Source organism: Pyxicephalus adspersus, chromosome 6 (assembly GCF_032062135.1).
Source record: "Pyxicephalus adspersus chromosome 6, UCB_Pads_2.0, whole genome shotgun sequence".
Taxonomy (NCBI): domain Eukaryota; kingdom Metazoa; phylum Chordata; class Amphibia; order Anura; family Pyxicephalidae; genus Pyxicephalus; species Pyxicephalus adspersus.
This window is the reverse complement of record NC_092863.1, coordinates 4,727,425-4,745,102: the sequence shown is the minus strand read 5'-3', so window position 1 is coordinate 4,745,102 and position 17,678 is coordinate 4,727,425. Positions and strand designations below refer to the sequence as shown.

At 41.2% G+C, this 17,678-nt stretch overlaps 3 protein-coding genes across 5 annotated transcripts in view; 1 reads left to right on the top strand and 2 right to left on the bottom strand.

Moving 5' to 3' along the window:
* Window positions 1-3,287, bottom strand: part of CASS4 (Cas scaffold protein family member 4) — a 41,393-nt gene extending 38,106 nt beyond the window's left edge. For both annotated transcript variants that reach the window (XM_072414208.1, XM_072414210.1), the window contains exon 1: window positions 3,142-3,287. In XM_072414208.1, the coding sequence (XP_072270309.1) occupies window positions 3,142-3,174 (33 nt within the window). In that variant the 5' untranslated portion in view covers window positions 3,175-3,287. The remainder of the gene's footprint in view (window positions 1-3,141) is intronic.
* The window catches only part of AURKA (aurora kinase A), a 28,660-nt gene that overhangs the window by 4,721 nt on the left and 6,261 nt on the right, over window positions 1-17,678 (top strand). The window contains exon 1 of one of the 2 annotated variants that reach the window (XM_072414212.1): window positions 16,391-16,546. The exons of the other annotated variant lie outside the window; for it this stretch is intronic. The gene's annotated coding sequence lies outside the window, so the exon portion shown is untranslated. Of the gene's footprint in view, window positions 1-16,390; window positions 16,547-17,678 lie in introns of those variants that run through there. 2 annotated transcript variants of the gene reach the window in all.
* On the bottom strand, window positions 5,345-16,221 carry CSTF1 (cleavage stimulation factor subunit 1). The gene is made up of 6 exons (XM_072414211.1): window positions 16,097-16,221; window positions 11,665-11,856; window positions 11,297-11,574; window positions 11,009-11,206; window positions 10,072-10,462; window positions 5,345-7,430 (listed from the first exon to the last, which is right to left on the bottom strand). Exons 2-6 carry the CDS (start codon window positions 11,831-11,833, stop codon window positions 7,171-7,173), a joined length of 1,296 nt encoding a protein of 431 aa, XP_072270312.1. The 5' UTR covers window positions 11,834-11,856; window positions 16,097-16,221; the 3' UTR covers window positions 5,345-7,170.

Genomic DNA, 17,678 nt, shown 5'->3' with positions numbered 1-17,678 from the left:
AGGAGATGGTCAGAGACTGCAGACATAGTACAGGAGAGGGTCAGAGATTGCAGACATGGTACAGAAGGCGGTCAGAGACTGCAGACATACTACAGGAGATGGTCAGAGACTGCAGACAATTCAGGGATAACTACCATAACAGCCTCTTAAATTAATGCAATGAATGCAATCCACTTGCACTGCAGACTGTTGAGGGCGGGTGACTACATGGTGAGTACCAGAGGTTACAGGTTGGGCATTAGAGATCAGGATTTATTCTTCAGACAGTGTGGGACTTTATGTGGTTGCTTTATAGAACAGCCGGTCCTAATGTTGCAGTAAAGCTAGATGCACACTTGCAATAATTTTTTTGTTAACGATTATCGGGCGATTGGTCGCTAGTCATTCCTTTCCAGCAATAATTATTGCAAGTGTGTACGCAACTTAAGGCTGTATTGAGGTTATTAAGCTGTGCTGTTAACATGTGAATTATGTCACCTCTGCAGATTACACTGGTGCTGTCTCTCACCTCTGCACACTGCAGGTCAGCCACAGAGATGTCACCAGATCCTTGTGTTGTCTGACATATCCCGCCTTTAGCTGTACAGGGAATTTGCCATTCCCAAACAAAACACGGTACTGGATTACGAAGGAATGGCCTGAAAGAGCTTAAAAAGACTGCACCAATCAAATTGCAGATTTGGATATCCCATACTAAATGATTGTAGTTTAAAGCTGAACTCCAGGCAAACATCTGAATTCACATACCAAGTTTCTGCATAACTTTGTGTGACTGGTTTTGCCATTAGCTTGTCAGCTGAACCAGCCAGTCCCCCCATTTCCCCCCATAATCCTTTGCAGATTGGAGCCACGCTTTGATTTGCAGCAGCACATCAAAGCCTTTATCGTAGAGACAGGGATGACTTTTCTTGGGCGATATGGAAATAGTTTCCAGGGACTGGGAAATGCTGCCAGGAACGAATGCTTTTTTTGTATCTTGTCCACATGGTGTTTTGCAATATCAGATCTGAACATAATAATAAAACACAGACGGGGAGATGAAAGTGACAGGTCAGAGTAAAAGGAAGAAAGAAAATAAAATTAGACTTTGGCCTTTAGTGTAAAACAGTTAAAGCAAAACTCCAGACACTCAACAAATGCAAAGCAGAATATACAGAATTGGTCATTTTATTCGGCCATTCTTGTGATTCAAACACCTTTGCTGAGTTTGATGTGCCTTCCACCAGCTCACAATCCCAGAATGCATTCCAGCCTATTTTACCATACTTGCTAAATTTGAAGGTTTACTCAGGTTGGTCAATATAGGTTTGCACACAAACCAAGAGGCTGCACCTAATATCACTTTGACTTAATAAAGTCAAATATTTGTAAACATGTCCTTGTACCGCACAGGTACCTGGACTTACATAATTGTGTCATTTCTGAATCTGTATATCACTTTAGGAAGTAGATGGTGATTCTAAATAAAAATGGTGCTTTATCAGGGGGAGGACTATGATCCCTCAGGGGGTAATAAATCCCTGAAAGTGTCAACGGACCAGTGGTCAGCAATAAGGACTGGAAGTGCTGTGAATTTAAAGCCACGTTATGTAATTAGCATCCACAGTATTCACATACAATGCAACACAACAATATTTATAGCAATTTGTTCTTTTTTGGCAAACATTCACCCTCAAAATATCAAAGCTGAGATCTAATTTTATAAAAGCTTTTTATTGAGGGAAGTATTTGTGTTACGCAAACCAAGCTGAATCATCCTCTGTATATTTGAGTTCCCTCCAAGTCCTCTAAGAGAGATTCAATAAACCTGCTCAGACTCTGCAGATGACACAGATTTACAAGATAATAAACGAATGCCCACTAAAGGGGATTATTGTAGTCCCTGCAGTGGGGCGCCTCTTGCACCGTCCCTCCATGCAGTAATTGCAGTAGTCCTGCAAGGTGTCTGTACATCGATCTTTACTAAATCTGTCACCCAAAACCATCACCAACGATTGTTTCTAATAACAATTATTGATCGAAGGTTTTACAACATAATCATTTTACAAAAACTGTAACCCTCTCTGGATTTTATGGGGTCACCAATAGTCAGAAATGCAAAGTTGATAATGATATTTTACTATTCCTTGTCTGTGCCAAGCACCTATCAAACCTTAAAGTACCCAACAAGCACTTACCCCCTAAATGAATGGGAGTGCTGAGAGAAGGGAGAATCAAGAGGGTGAGGTAGGTGGAAATAGCCATGTAAATTCAGCCTAACTTTATTCTACGAATCGGACCTCTCAGGTTCCATCAGTTCCCAGCAGCACTGCAACTGGTATAGAGATACTGGGGTGCCAAATATCACACAACCCACCAGGCTTCATCACTCCCTGTTGTGCTTCACTGAGCTGCTGTTATCATCTTCAGTCAGGATCTGTCAGGTTGTCACATTCATTTTCACCACTCAACCTTAGAACTATCATACACATTTTACTGAAACAAGCAATCTATCAATTTGATCATGCACCAGAATAGCATCATCCCTTTTAATCAGGGACACCTCCACACTGAACCCACCAACCAACCATTTGTAACCATCCCCTGTACTATGTCTGCAGTCCCTTACCATCTCCTGTAGTATGTCTGCAGTCTCTAACCTTCTCCTGTAGTATGTCAGTAGTCTCTAACTATCTCCTGTAGTATGTGTGCAGTCTCTAACCATCTCCTGTATTATGTGTGCAGTCTCTAACCTCCTCCTGTAGTATGTGTGCAGTGTCTAACCTTCTCCTGTAGTATGTGTGCAGTCTCTAACCTTATCCTGTATTATGTCTGCAGTCTCTAACCATCTCCTGTAGTATGTGTGCAGTCTCTAACCTTATAGTATGTGTGCAGTCTCTAACCTTATCCTGTATTATGTCTGCAGTCTCTAACCATCTCCTGTAGTATGTGTGCAGTCTCTAACCTTATCCTGTAGTACATTAGCAGTCTCTAACCTTCTCCTGTAGTATGTTCGCAGTCTCTAACCATCTCCTGTAGTATGTGTGCAGTCTATAACTTTATCCTGTAGTATGTTAGCAGTCTCTAACCTCCTCCTGTAGTATGTCTGCAGTCTCTAACCTTCTCCTGTATCATGTCAGCAGTCTATGCACATGGACCCACCTTGCTGGTGAGGTTGCGGACGGATTGCTCCATCTCTGGACCGCTATCTCTGATCCCTTGTACTCCCTCCACACACAGCTGGCTGCTCCCGAACGCTCTGCTCAGTCAGTGCGAGCTCAGCTGCATCACATCTGTCAGACACAGGAAGTTCGCACGAGTCTGTCCAAACTCTGATAAGAGGAGCATACGAATTGTCTTCTCTTCACATCACATTCAAACCTTATATAAACCAAAAATGAGACACCTGAAATTCTGCACACCACTCCTGTATAGGTTAGCACTATATACACAGCCCAATGTACAGTAGAGCTTAATACACCTTACCAATAGAACACTGAAGTTTTTGGTCATTCAAACCAGTAATTTTCCTTTTTATTTTGTGCTAGTACACTTACCGGAAACGTATCTTGATAGTAATTGCCATGCAGAAGCTGAAAGGTGAAATCAGATGTGCAGTGAGGGTAAAACTAGTACAGTGTCCAGTACTGGTACCAAGGTACATGGCACCATTATGAATGGCAGCCAAAAAAACTGCAAAATACCCACCTTTACAATCTGATTGGTGCAGAGATGTCATGCAGGGAGACAAATTTCTCTGAATGAAGCAGGGTCCTGCACAGACAGGATACATTTGTGGTGTAAAAGATCAGGTCATGGATGTTGATGTGGCCAAGATTGACCCCAGGACCGAGAGTGCTGTGCGCAGTGGTCACTGGACCACAAAAAGAAGGGGGTTATGTTTAGAAATACTGGAAGACTGACACTACTATAAACTTGACAATAAATCAAAGTTTTCGCTAAAAGGACACCGCTATTTATTTCCCAATGTTGCAGGCTTTTTGTTTTCTTATGTGTTTACTGGTGTGAGTAACCAAAAATGTCCACACATGAAACCCCACATTTTTAGCAATATGGTTTGACTTAAAGCCAACTTTTTGTAGACCAAGTACTTCCTCTTTCAGATCTGCCTCAAATGAATAAATACAAGAACATAGAAGAGGTTTTAGGGTGAAAAAGTGTAGCTGTCACCAGCAAAACCCCAAAGCAGTATCTGCCCACAAACAACCAAGAACAATGTGGCTGAAATTGCATATTCTGATTTCACTACATGCTTTGGATGCAAACATTAGAAGCTGCAGCAAGTCAGATAGATGCACTTAATTTCATAGGTGAACGGGGGCTTTTAGATTATGGATGATCAGTCCAATATGCAGGTATTACCAAAGGCAGTCTGCATGCAAATGCAATAGGAATGCTTACTTCTTCATACTGACATCCACTCATCAAGGCATTTTGATATTTGTTAACCCGTCTCAAGAGCCAGCCTACTGCTTGTATCATGACTGAGGGCTCTTGAAAGAAGTACAGAAGCCAGGTGATGTTTTTAGGAAGATATGTACGTCATCATGCTGGGCCCTCACAACAGCCCTTAATTCGCCTGCATTGCACAAAGAATAAAGTCACCCTAAATTATAACAAGATATTACTTTTGGGTGGACTAATTCATTCACATTTTAGATTTCACCACATTAAAATAGAACAGACCATTTTTTTGTACATGTTTAGTGTATTATGTATACATTTTGTTTTATGTGAGGTGTTTTGATTGGCTAGAGGGTCTGCGAAGAACACTGGCAGCTGTACTTCTTACAGAGCCACTGTAAAAAGAATACTGTATTCTATGAAATTCTCTTGAAACAACAGGTATGATCATTTGTTGGTTTCCTGGGATTGGATCTACAATGCTGATCCTTCCAAAGTGACCAAAGTGTTCTATGTTCACTGAAATTGCTGGGGGAAATCTGGTTCTTTATTCAACCAATTGATTTTATATTCTGCTTCTATATAAAAAAACAAAAACACAAAAAAAAAAAATCCAAGTGAATAGTCAGTTCTAGAAGGCAATGTATAAGAAGCAGGATAAATGAGCAAATGCACTGCATTGCAGCATATGAAACCACAAAGGTCAAAACCAAACAGCGTGATCATGCTCACTCCTGAATAATCGGCAAAAGCACCTACAATGGGCACATGAACATGGTCTTGTCACAGTCTGGATTTTTTTGCTGCACAAGGGGACCCAACTTACCCACTTTTAGGTAGGCAGCTTTATGTTTTGGTATGGTGATAGATAGATAGATTATATATATATATATATATATATATATATATACACACACACACACACACACACACACACAAATAAGGATTAGGTATACATTTTATTCTACTTTAACACATCTATAGTTACTTGCTACCTTTGCAAATGTTTACCACAGATGTTGGTGGATGAGCAAATGTTAAAAAACACATTGCATTAGAAATTCTCAAAATACAGTTTTAATATACAGCATGGATTTTCTTTGCACACTCTGGATTGCTGGTGCTGGCTTGTCTGATAGATGAGTAACAGACCTAAAGTCTGCTTTACCTCTGCTCTGCAAAGTACTTTCAGGTCTCTCCAAGTGTTGCTTTATAGTCAGTTAACAGCTAATAGTCTCCAATTTACAGTCTAACAGAGCGGTGCTGCATTGAGTCATTTTGCTTACAACCAGAAATTACTCAAGTCAATACATTTGAAGTTGAGCACAAAAGCAGCAACTTCCCTGTTTGTTGATAGGAGATGAAATGACAGCCACGCTTGTGGTTCTCTAAAAATAAAGTGAAAAGATGACAGAAAAAGAGGAATACAAATGTTCATTCGAATTCGACAGGATGTGTGCAATTTCCTGAACGCTGGCTCTTCAAATAAAGCCACTGCTGCAGGCACTGTATGATCAAAAAATTAATGGCATTTTAGGTAAAGACTGGACATGTAAATAACAGTGTTTTCAGCGTTTCCCCACCAGGTTTCCTCCAGTGGTTGCTAGGGGAGTCTTAAGTAATGAGCAATTTTGTGCTTCTTGGGTCAGATTAACTTGCACAAATGGTTATTTGTAAGGGTGATATTCCTCTTACTGGCCAGCAATGTAAGAGGCATTCTATCCACCACACTAATGTACTTTAAGTTGTGGATATTGTAAAGTCAGGGTTCCCCCATGTTAAAAAGGTCAAGCAACACTGCTTTCATTGGTTACAATTGATACACAACACACATTTGGCATCAGAATATAACATTTTTTGACATCTAAAAAATCCCACGCTCCCTTTAGCAAGCTGCTGCATAGCATTACCATTAACGTTTACTGCGGTAATTCTTCCCATTCTACATTAAAGAAAAAAAAAATATTCCTAAAGAGCAGAACTAAATGAAGGCTTACTTGAATATGTCCCTGGGTATTAAAGAGAAAACACAAAAAAAATAAGTAGCTAGTTATTGAGGGTTATTTTTGCTTTTACACAGCACATCCAGTTGCCAAAAAACTATATACATTAAGGGGTATTAAAAACATGAAAAGGCTCCTAAGACTAAAAAGAACATTAACAAAGGGGAAAAATTGTCAAAAAGCTTGTGTTTAGTGAGTAGTTTATTTTGCCCCACAAGAGTACAAATACAGGTTCTCACAAGATAAAAAAGAAAAAGGAAACAAATGAAATGTTTTGTTTGGGAAAAAAATGTATAGTTACAAATAAATTGGCCTTTAGAATTGTACATGGTGTTCTGTATAAAGTCTAGGTAGGCTGGAGGCAGTGTGTGGGCAGTGAGGGGATAGGGACTACATTGTGTGCAGGGATAAGTAACATCCTGGGAAATACAGGAGAAAGAGAGCAGCCCACACGCTGACCTACACTCTGGAAAATACTTTGTTTACAAGGAACCTACAGATAAGGAGTTTTCTATGAATGGAATGCAGGATCATGGTGGTTTAAGGCAGAGGCATTCAGATGAAATTCCAAAGATTAAGATACAGGACTATGATGTCGGGATGCCCTGGAAGCAGTGCTGGAATTTAAAGACTATATCCACTTGTAGAAAATATTTCATCTTCTCTGGCCTCCATGTTGTCCAGGTTCTTTAAGCAGCATCCAGCATTTCCTATTCACATTGTACAGTATATGTAAGAGATTTGTTTAGGAGGACAGCAGCACTCAGTCTGTAGTAGATCGGCGATACCAGAAGCGGGCTCGGAAGTCATCACTGCAAGTCATAAATCCTGGGTTGGTGGGAGAGTGAACAATACAGCGCACAATGTTGTTGTGACCCAGTGAGAGGAGGTTACGACGTTCGGCTGTTCTAGAATCCCAGCAGCACAGGCTGATTGTCCGTTCATCTGGAAGGAGAACGTAGTCTTCGGTGTGGTTGAAAACAGCTTGAGTTCGGTGAACCTGGCGCCCGCTCAGCCCAGCACCTGCATGGTGAGAATATCAAGAGTTCAAAATAACGAAACCCCCCAAAAAAGATGAGCAAAGTGAATTAATCAGTTGTTTGTCGTTCCCTTTTTACTGCTGTTTCAGCTGCTCCCCTAAACCTCAGCCTCAGGAGACAAAAGAAATAATGTCTCACATAGGCTCAAAGATAAAGGTTAGGACTTTCTTCCTATCCCCATGTAAAAGCAATGAGCCAGTCACCAAGTTGTAGCACTTTCACATGAAAGGAAGGATTAGTCCTTCTTTATACTTGGAAGTACGGAGCATGTGAAGTGACAATGTCTCCCCAATCATCAATACACACACATAAATTACTCCTACAGCTGGGGACTGGTTCAGGAACATGGATAGGGTGAGCATACTTACATAGAAGGACACATTCTATAGTAAATCGTACTTTAAGCTCGTTATGTTTGTGCAGATACCAAACAGAGGCATCTGCATACTGCCTTGTGCTTTTACCATATAAGAAAATAATATATTTATATTCAAAATGGGAACCTAATTAAAGCATTTACTTCAAGTGGCGTTATCACTGAAATATTATATAAACTGCCATGTCTGTGCTAGTTGGAGATTATCCAGCCTCCCTGTTTAGTGTTCCTCTCCCCTGCATTTTATGCCTTCTGAATCCCTGACCCAGTATAAGTATACAGCTCAGGTGTTCAGTGATTGTGAAATCTATATGATTGTTCCAGGTTTGTGACTGCACCTACTGACACCAACACATCAGATTTATATCTAGGGAACAGTTACAGTTATGACAGAGCTCATGATATCTCTTAATCTTAAAGGTCTGATGTTATATTTACCAAAACGCATATCCGCCCTGATATATACCCTTGCATATGTATTAAGCCAACCAAAGTAGATTTACCTGCTCCCTGGAGAGGACCATTCCTATAAAGCCCCGTACCTTTCATAACATGTACCTTCTCTCCTTTTTTTAATGACCTCTCATCATTTTATTGTCAGAATCCAAATTACACACTGGCCTCAAATCTGTCCTGTGGCTTATTCACAACAAGCTTAGTAATGCGCTATTTTAAATAAAAGCAGAATACACAAAACATTTTTTTTTTGTATATTGAGGCGTTTGGAGGTTCATCCTTTTTAAATGGGTTTCCTAAGCCATTGTGTTTCAACACATGCAACTCTATGCACTTCAGCACACTGCATTCTGCTGTGAATGGGTTCCAAGTGTGTCTTCATGACAATGGTATGCACATTGTGTTACTCCTTCAAGCTGCAACATTGTCAAAACTTTTTAACTAGACTTACTGAAATTATATAATTTTAGGATTTGGAAGTGTATATATATATATATATATATATATATATATATATATATATATATATATATATATATATATATATATATATATATATATATATATATAAATAAAATACCAAGACTTCCAAATCCTAAAATGGAAAAGCAGCCAATAAACACAAAACACACGGGTTGGCTGCTACTGCTAAACCTTTACTCTGGGTTTCCCCCTGCTGGTCACAGGAGACCTCAGCAACACAGGTACAGAAGTGAGCTTTGGATAGAAATTAGCGTATACAGAACTACAAGCTAACAGAATATGATGGGGCTAACACTGAGCATTTATATTTACCAAGCCAATAGGCTGCTAGGACAGACTGTGGAATTCTGATCCAATCTCCCCAACTCCACCTCAACACTTAATGTAAGTGAGCTTGTAATGTTCATGAGGATTCAGACACTGCACATTATGGTGACTCCTGGAACAATGAACTAGCCATGCTGTGATTCTAGGTTAATTTCCCATAATACAATCTGTATAAATACAAGTGTTCAGTCTATAGATACTTTTTCTATTTGTTTATTTAGGTGTCATCCTGATTTGTTTATTATGTCCACTCCCCAAATTTAAGAGCTGAACTCCGGCCTTTTCTTCCCAGTTGTATAGGCTAGTGATCATCCATACTAAACAGGAAGTGACAGAAACTGGCATTTTAATAACAAATGATTAGAAAAGGCAAACATTGGAAAGTAATTAGTCCTTGCTTCCTGTTGAATCTCTTGGACAGAAGGTTAAGATTATTCTCAACTCAGCACAGAAAAAAAATTGATGATCCAATAGAGTTTAACAAAGGAAACAAAAAAAAAAAAAAAAAAAAAAAAAAAAAAAGTTAGCCTTAACCCTTAGAATATTATTGCTGTTTATACTAGTGGAAATCTATCATTATTCTTCCAAAATTTGAAATTAAACCTTTCCTTTCTGAATGTTCCTAAAATACCCAAGGCAATCATGCATACCTGTAAAAGCAAATTCCAGCACCCCAATACCTGAATGCCTTAATCCTGTGCAACATCATCATGTAGAGTTTCCTACATCCTCATATTGTTAAGCAATTGCAGTGTATCTTCCTATTGACCAATTAGGTAGCCAGGCATATTGTTGACAACAGCCAAATGTCCTTTAAATAGCTTCTACCCAATTTGGCCCATTTGTGCACCCCCTCACTACTTTTTGGCTTCTTTTCTCTCAAAGATGTATACCAGCTTGTGATTTAGCATGTCAGCTTTAAGATTTGCCTGGAGACACCTTGTAACTAATAGTCAATCACAAGATGGTAAGAATAACTTACCTGTGTACTTCACCAACATCCTCCCTGTGGAGATCTCCCAAAGCTTGGCCACAGAGTCCTTCCCACTTGACAGGATGTATTTAGAATTTTTGGAAAAGATGGCAGAACACACCTCGGCCCCATCATGGGCCTTATCCCACGTGTTGACGCAGCGATTGGACACACCATCCCACAGCTTGATGCTGCCATCCTTGCTGCAAGTGACGTAGGTGTTGGCTGTGGGATTGTAGTTGACTGAGCAAATAGCGTCTGTGTGCTGGTCTTGAGGGTTGCAAGAGACAAAGCATTGGAAGGTGTTGACATCATAAAGGCGTAGAGTTGGGTGTTGTGTGCCGACAATGATAAAGTCTCCTGACGGGTGGAAGGAAATCGATCTTAGCATCTCTGCTTCCTAGAAAAATTATAAAGGGAGTGTCAATTAGAGAAGTACTTTGATGTGAATCTGCTTTTGTTAGACCTAAGGGTCTAAAAGCTGAAATAATTGTAAATTCCAGTGCATTTTGGGAACTCCTGTGCAGAATACAAGTCCAGCACCTTGTCAGCAGTAGTTTGTGCTGGCCTTTTCTCTGCTCATGCCTAGATGGTACCCCTGATGGTCTTTTACACCAATTCATTCTGCATACAAGACTGGGTATGTGCTTTTGGCCTAAATCACAAAAACTGCAACAACTAGGGTGCTTTGTATTTAGTTCTATTTAACCCCATGTATTAATTTTAGATTTTGTCCCTAAGATTCACATTAATCTCAAAAGTACATTACAAATGTGCTTTTACTTTATTTTAAGTTGGGGTATGGATATGCAGTAAAGTTTTGCAAGCTCTGGAGGGTAACCAAGTGTTATAAATGTAGATCTGGTGTCTGCTCTTGTCACACCACCATACCTCTTTTAATACAGACCTAGTTATATACTTCTATATAGACCAAGCGGTCACTGACCTGTATGTACTTGAAGGCTCTTTTGGCGGACGGTTTGGAGTAATCAAACAGTTTCAGTGTGAAGTCTTTGGATCCTGAAGCCAGGATCTGCTCATTTGGGTGAAATGCCAAACATGTGACCTCATCCACGTGATCATACAAAGTCCTGATGACAGGATGGTTCTCCATGTTCTGTTGGGCGGTTTCATTCATCATCACCTATGAAAAAGGCAGAATAAGAAAAGTTGTTTAGCTCCCAATCGGCAGCAACTGTGAATCTTTGGACCTCTAGAGGTTGAAAGAAGTTACCTCTATAGGCATTGCACTCTTGGCCAACATCCTCTCCGTGTCCAGGATCTTAATTGACGCATCAGCAGAGCCAGTTGCAATTAGTTGCCCATCTCGGCTGTATGTGGCCACTCGGCAGGGACCCTTATGTGAGGTAACATAGCATGTCTCATATTCTGAAGCCTCCGGTGACATAGTCTGTACATCTGCATCAAACTCCAGGTCAATACCGGTTCCTGGGGCCACTGTATCAGAGCGGCCAATGGCATACTGCACAGCGCTGTCATCATTTTCCATACCTTAACGTGACGTGACAAACAAAGTTAGTTATTGTCTATTTAAAAGGGGTAGATTGGTGAATACTGCACTGGAGACCTTTCTTTACTCACCAACTTTGATGAGGTGGAGGAGCTGCTCAGAAGGGGCACACACAGAGTTCAGTTTGATCTCATTAATCAGCCCATTGGCAATGTTAATGTGTCCATCGTAGAGAAGCTGGCTGATGATTAGCTTGTATAGCTGGAGACGATCTTTAAGTGTGATCTTGTATCTATACATCGTGGCGGGACAGGGTCTGCAATCTTCAGAAAAAAATAAAATAAATAAATAAAGAAACAAAGTTAATATATATCGTGTTCTATTTCCAAATTGAAAAAGGCCAGATACTTTTAAAGCATTGATTGTGTAAAGTCAACATAGCTACAGACGTAAGATTTATTTACATTGGTATATAAAAACACTTTTGTTGCATGACAGTATTTCCATGCTGCATGATAACAAAATGCACAAACACAGTACACCTCTACCAATAATTGCAAACTTAACAATTATCTGCTACCATTATTAGCTGTAAGTGTATAGAATAAATGAATATTGTTGTTATATACAAAAGTTTAAATTATTTGTCTGGATGTTAACTATCACTATATGATTTATTTGATGATTGTTTATTAGAATGATCAGTGATTAAGACAGACATTTTTTCAAGCTGGGTGGAAGAAATTGTAGGTGGGTGGCAGCCCCTGTATTATGACTCAACTCTTCAGTAGCCACCCAAAAACAGCTGGTTGGTCACCGAAAAGTGCCGGATGGTGCACCCAGCTAAAAGGGGCTGGGGAGAACACTGATGACGATACGTCTTTCACCCTTTTCTCCTGATGAAGCAGTTTTTGTACACAGTAGATGTGTACTGTGTTTCTTTAATTACCAATGTAAATATATCTTATTATTGTTACTATGTTGACTTAACACAATCAATGCCTCGTGTAATGTCCTTGTTCTTTTTCAATTTGTCTATAAGTATTTTGGGATGTGGTATTAAGAGTGGGGGACAAAAGAGAAGAGGTAAGAAGCTGCTTCCTCCATCCTCCTTCCACACGTGCCTCTAAGCTCCTGAATGAGCCACGTAAAAATAAAAAAAAGTACAAACAAGAAATAATATGCTTGCACAATATACCGTATAATGATAGTAGGCAGGGTTCTCCCCAGGCACTTTTAGCTGGGTGCACCACCCGGCACTTTTCAGCACCCACCCGGCTGTTTTTGGGTGGTTACCAAAGAGTTTGTTCACAATACAGGGGCTGCCACCCACCTAAAATTTCTTCCCACCCGGCTTAAAAAAATTTCTGGGTTGAGCACTTGTAGGAAAACCATAATATAAAGACATTTTGATTAGCAGAGAGATCCACAGACTGTCTCCAATGTACAAGGAGCAGCAGACTTCATAACAAAAAGTGCACAGTGAAGGAGAAAGTGTAGGTGAACAGGAGAGAGAGAAAATGATACAAATAGTATGGAGGGAACAAAAGGGAGGCCTTTTTACACAGGACAATAAAGGGGAAATCTATGGAGACATAGCACATTACGAATTTTGTTAATTTTTTCAGTTTGTCTTCCTGAATTACTGTTTATTTTTCCAAAAACATGGTCTGAGAAACTCATTGTAAAACATCAAAGACTGACGGAACATTGGTTCTCCGTGCATTAGCAATAGAATTTCTTTCCACAGTAAAAATATGGGTTAACAAAATGGAAATGGTTACCAGGAAAAGAAAGCAGGGATCCATTAGAGGGGTGGAACCCAAATATACCACCAATAATATTGTATTCTTTGCACACAAAAATCCAGAGCAAAAGGACAGATGCACCTATGCCTCTCTGTGCAAACTGTGAAACAATCTGAATGGTAAAAAAAAGCACTTTTAAAATGCCAGCTAGGAACCATAATAATAAGTGTTTGAAATTAGCTTCCAGGTTCATACCTTGGAGGAACTTTTAAGCCGCATACACACGTGCAATTCTTGTAGATGGAAAGATCTTTCACGATCCTTTCCAACGATGAGAACCGCACAATGCATGAACGAGTGCTGTACATACAGCACCGTTCTGCTCCATGGAGAGGGGAGGAGGAGAACGATAGAGAGGCACCCTGCTGCGCGCTCTCCCCCTTCCCTTGTATTAGGATCGCTCGTCGTTCATCGTCCGTGGATCCTCCAGGACGGATCCAAGAACGATGAACGTTGGGGGCTGTACACACGCCAGATTCTCGCCCGATATCTGCCCTGGGCCAATTATCGGGCAAGAAAAATTGAACATATGTACGTAGCTTTAGATACATTTTGACAAATGTTTAACCAATCATCTCTTGATAGGGCACGATTAAGCTCCAGGGCCCAGCTAAATGCCAAGTGGGGAGCGGAGCTGTGAGGGGATGCAACAGACATGAATATATTATGGAGATCTTACGAGGAAATAATCAGTTTGAGCAAGATTGTCTCTCAAGAGTGGTAAGCCCCCGGCTAACCGGAACAAAGCTAGTACAGGATTCAAAAATGCTTTATCTGAAGACAACTAAATATAGGATGGGATGTTACATTTATTCTTAAAGTACTAAAAAGACTAAAAAGTACTGAGTTAATAAAAGCTATGCAGTGAGGCCAAATGGTGATCATCCCACCAAGAATATCCTAGTCATTTTTTTTATAATTTTTACTTTTTAATAGGGAGAACAACAGCTCTGCACAGGTTACATGCAGGATTGGGATAATGTCACTACTATTTTTACAATGAAATATCTGGGGTTGTACATGAAACTAGAGGCATAGTGTGCTTATATCTTTTAGAGCTGTTCAGGAAAATATCTCTCTTCTCTCCTCCAATGACCTACTAATGACTTCCTCAATCATAACCGCGTCACACATGCAGCTCTGAGACGTTTCTAGAGCTGCCCAACTCTCTGGAATGATCTTCCTCATCCTATTCGGCTCGCTCCTACTTTCTGCTCATTTAAAACAGCCTTTGAAACCCAACACTTCACCCTCACTTACCCGTCTTCTTCTGTCTCCTAAACCCTCACTACTCACCCACCATTCTATATCCCCCTCCTATTGTGTGATACTTCCCCCACCTCCTAGATTGTGAGCTCTTTCTCTCCTCTTCCTGTGTTGCTGTCTGCATTTGTCTGTCATTTGTAACCCCTATTTAATGTACAGCGCTGCGTAATATGTTGGCGCTATATAAATCCCCCCTGGGAAACTTTGGGTGCTCTTTCTGCGCATGCCCTAAATGCGGACGTAAGCAGAAGGGGCATTTTTTTCTATTAAGGGAAAAGAGGTGGCAATTTCAGGCAAGCGCAGCAAGATTGGCTCTCTTTTTTCCCCCCTTCACAGCGGCTACATCACCTGATTTCACACCGTGTGAGATCGAGTGACATGCCTAGAAGACAGAGGAAAAAGACAGAAAAGAAGACTTATGATGGCGGCGCCCTGCGCATTCTAAGTATTGGGACAAAGAAGAATTCCAGAGACTGCGAGAAGGACCAGCATTATCTGCAGGATTAAAGGGGTCATTTTTTTGTTTTCAGTTTAGTACCACTTTAAAAACCAAGGCTGGGTACACATGTAAGACTTTTGTCATTGGAAAGGATCTTTTACGATCCTTTCTAATGATAAATGACTGAAAGATGAATGAACGAGTGCTGTACATACGGTGCGAAATCTATGGAGAATGTAGAACGAGGGAGCGGCACCCCGCTGTGTGCTCTCTCCTTCACTTGCATTGCAGTCATTTAGTTCATGGATCCATGAATGACGGTGGACGTCTGACACTTCAGATTCTTTCTGATAAGAGATATTGCAATTGTTCTCGTCCAATAATCGTTCAAGGCTGACATTGTATAGGAATCTTGCAAGTGTACAACGCTCCACAGGCGATGGACAATCATAATGCAAGTGAAGGGGAGAGAGCACAGCGGGGTGCTGCTCCGTTGTTCTCCCCCCCCCTCCTCTCTCCATAGTATATATACAGCACTTGTTCATGCATCGTGCAGTGTATGGTGGTTGGAAAGGATCGTGAAAACCTTTTTTGACATAATGCAAAAATGTTTAAGTCGGAGTGAAATATTTATTGCTGTCTATGTCCCCCTCAGGCGTATCGCCCACTCTATTGCAGCCATTAATGATATGGCTACAGCCCTACAGTCCTCAACCAACAGAAATGGAACCTTTTAGTATTAGCCTTTCTTATTGGCTGATCACTGCACCTGCAGAGGAAGTTCTAATAGCTAACTTCCTATGACAACGCTTTCTGTTCTGCCAGGAAATGTAACAGGGTTGTCACCTTGTAAAAAGAAGAAGTCATATACAGCTGTGTAAGTTAAAATGCTCTTTTTATTATCTCCATTATTGTCCTGAAATCCTATTATTATTATTATTATAAGGTCCTGATACCACGCTTTCCTTACATAACAAATACGAATCTCTTTTAACATAAGGCAACCGCTGAATACAAACACACCACCAGCACACTAATAGAGAATCTCACCGGCTCGTTTTCCTAAGAGCTTTGCTGTACAGTTGCTTATGGCGACTTCAAATGAGAAGGAACGATTCTGACGTCACCAGAACGCGACGAAAAATGTATTAAAAGCGTCGCATTGTCACTTATGCAAACTGAGCATGCGCCCACTCCGCCCCTCCGCGTTCTCTCCGCCCCTTCGTCGGACGTCATGACGTAAAACGCAGTGGGCGAATCCTCAACGGTTTTGCTTTCTTTAGTCCAATAGAAATCGAGAAACTCGCTCGTCCTAGCGAATCAGAAAGCCAGCTGGTTTAAAGCTCTATATAAGCGGGCGGTTTGAATCGCCATAGGAGTCGGGCGGTCTGTGAGAGACGTGTGGACGGGTTTCTGGCGGACTGAGCTCATTAGTATTATTCTGTAGCTGGTTGCCATAGCTGCCGTGCTTAGGCCTAAAGCTTGGACTATTTCTGTGGTGTAAGTGTCCGTTCTGTGTGTGTGCGCTGGGAGGGGCCTGATACCCCCGGGGCATCACCGTATAGAACCCTACTAGGCCTGTATGTATAGGGGGGCAGTACACAGGGGCAGGGCGTCTGATACCCCCTGGGGCATCGCCTTGTAGAACCCCACTAGGCCTGTATGTATAGGGGGCAGTACACATAGTGAGGGGTCCTTGTACCCCATGGGGCATCAGCACCTGCAACCGCCCTAGGCCTGTATACATAGGGGGCAATACACAGGGGCAGGGGGCATGAAACCCCCTGGTCATCACTGAATAGGTTCCTTTTAGGCCTGTGTACATAGGGGTGAATTATGTGCTATGGTTGGCCATGGAGCTCCAGAGGTTTGGTTGGTGAGCCCAGTTCCCCCTATTGTAATGAGCACACAGTGCTGGGGAGATAGGTGCTATAGGTAGCCATGGAGTTTGGGGTCTCTAATTATAGGGAATATATTTCAACTAGGGCAACACAGTGGTTAGCACTCTGGCATTTGCAGTGTGGGTTCCTGGGTTTGGATCTTGGCCAGGACACTATCTGCATGGAGTTTGCAGGTTCTCCCTGTGTTGGTTTCCTCCCACATTCCAAAAGCATGTAATTGGGTTCATTGGCTCCCCCTAAAATTGTCCTTAGACTAATAACATGACTATGGTAGTTACATTAGATTGTCAGCTCCTTTTAAGGACTGCATTTACTTGACTATGGACTTTGTACAGTGCTGTGTAATAACTAGGTCATGTGACTAAATGGGGTACAGTTTTGGAAATATGCAGCCAGGTTTAGAGGTCATTGGGATAATCTAGAGCAGTGGTAATTAACATGGGGGAAGTCCTGGAAATACCTTTCAGGGAACCCCTTCTATGATTGCTATATTCACAGGTTGGTGGTCAGTGGGAGAGCTTCCTCTTACATTGCTAGCCATTGGGAAGAATGTCACCCTCACAGATGACCAAAAATATAATTGGGGTATAACTAACAAGAGGTGCAAATTGCTTGGAGAAATCCACTTACCTTCAATCCTGCAGTGCAGTTGATGGGTCCAGGTGGGTATGGGGTGCCGCCATCTTTGTCTCTTTTCTGTTTTTTCCTAGTCACCCAAACCAGGTTTGAGA

Coding starts and splice junctions, on each gene's coding strand:
- CSTF1 (XM_072414211.1), bottom strand. CDS start 11,833: ATGTATAGATACAAGATCACACTTAAAGATCGTCTCCAGCTATACAAG. Junction 11,575..11,664: donor CCTCCACCTCATCAAAGTTG/GTGAGTAAAGAA, acceptor CGTCACGTTAAG/GTATGGAAAATGATGACAGC. Junction 10,463..11,008: donor GAGCCTTCAAGTACATACAG/GTCAGTGACCGC, acceptor TAATTTTTCTAG/GAAGCAGAGATGCTAAGATC.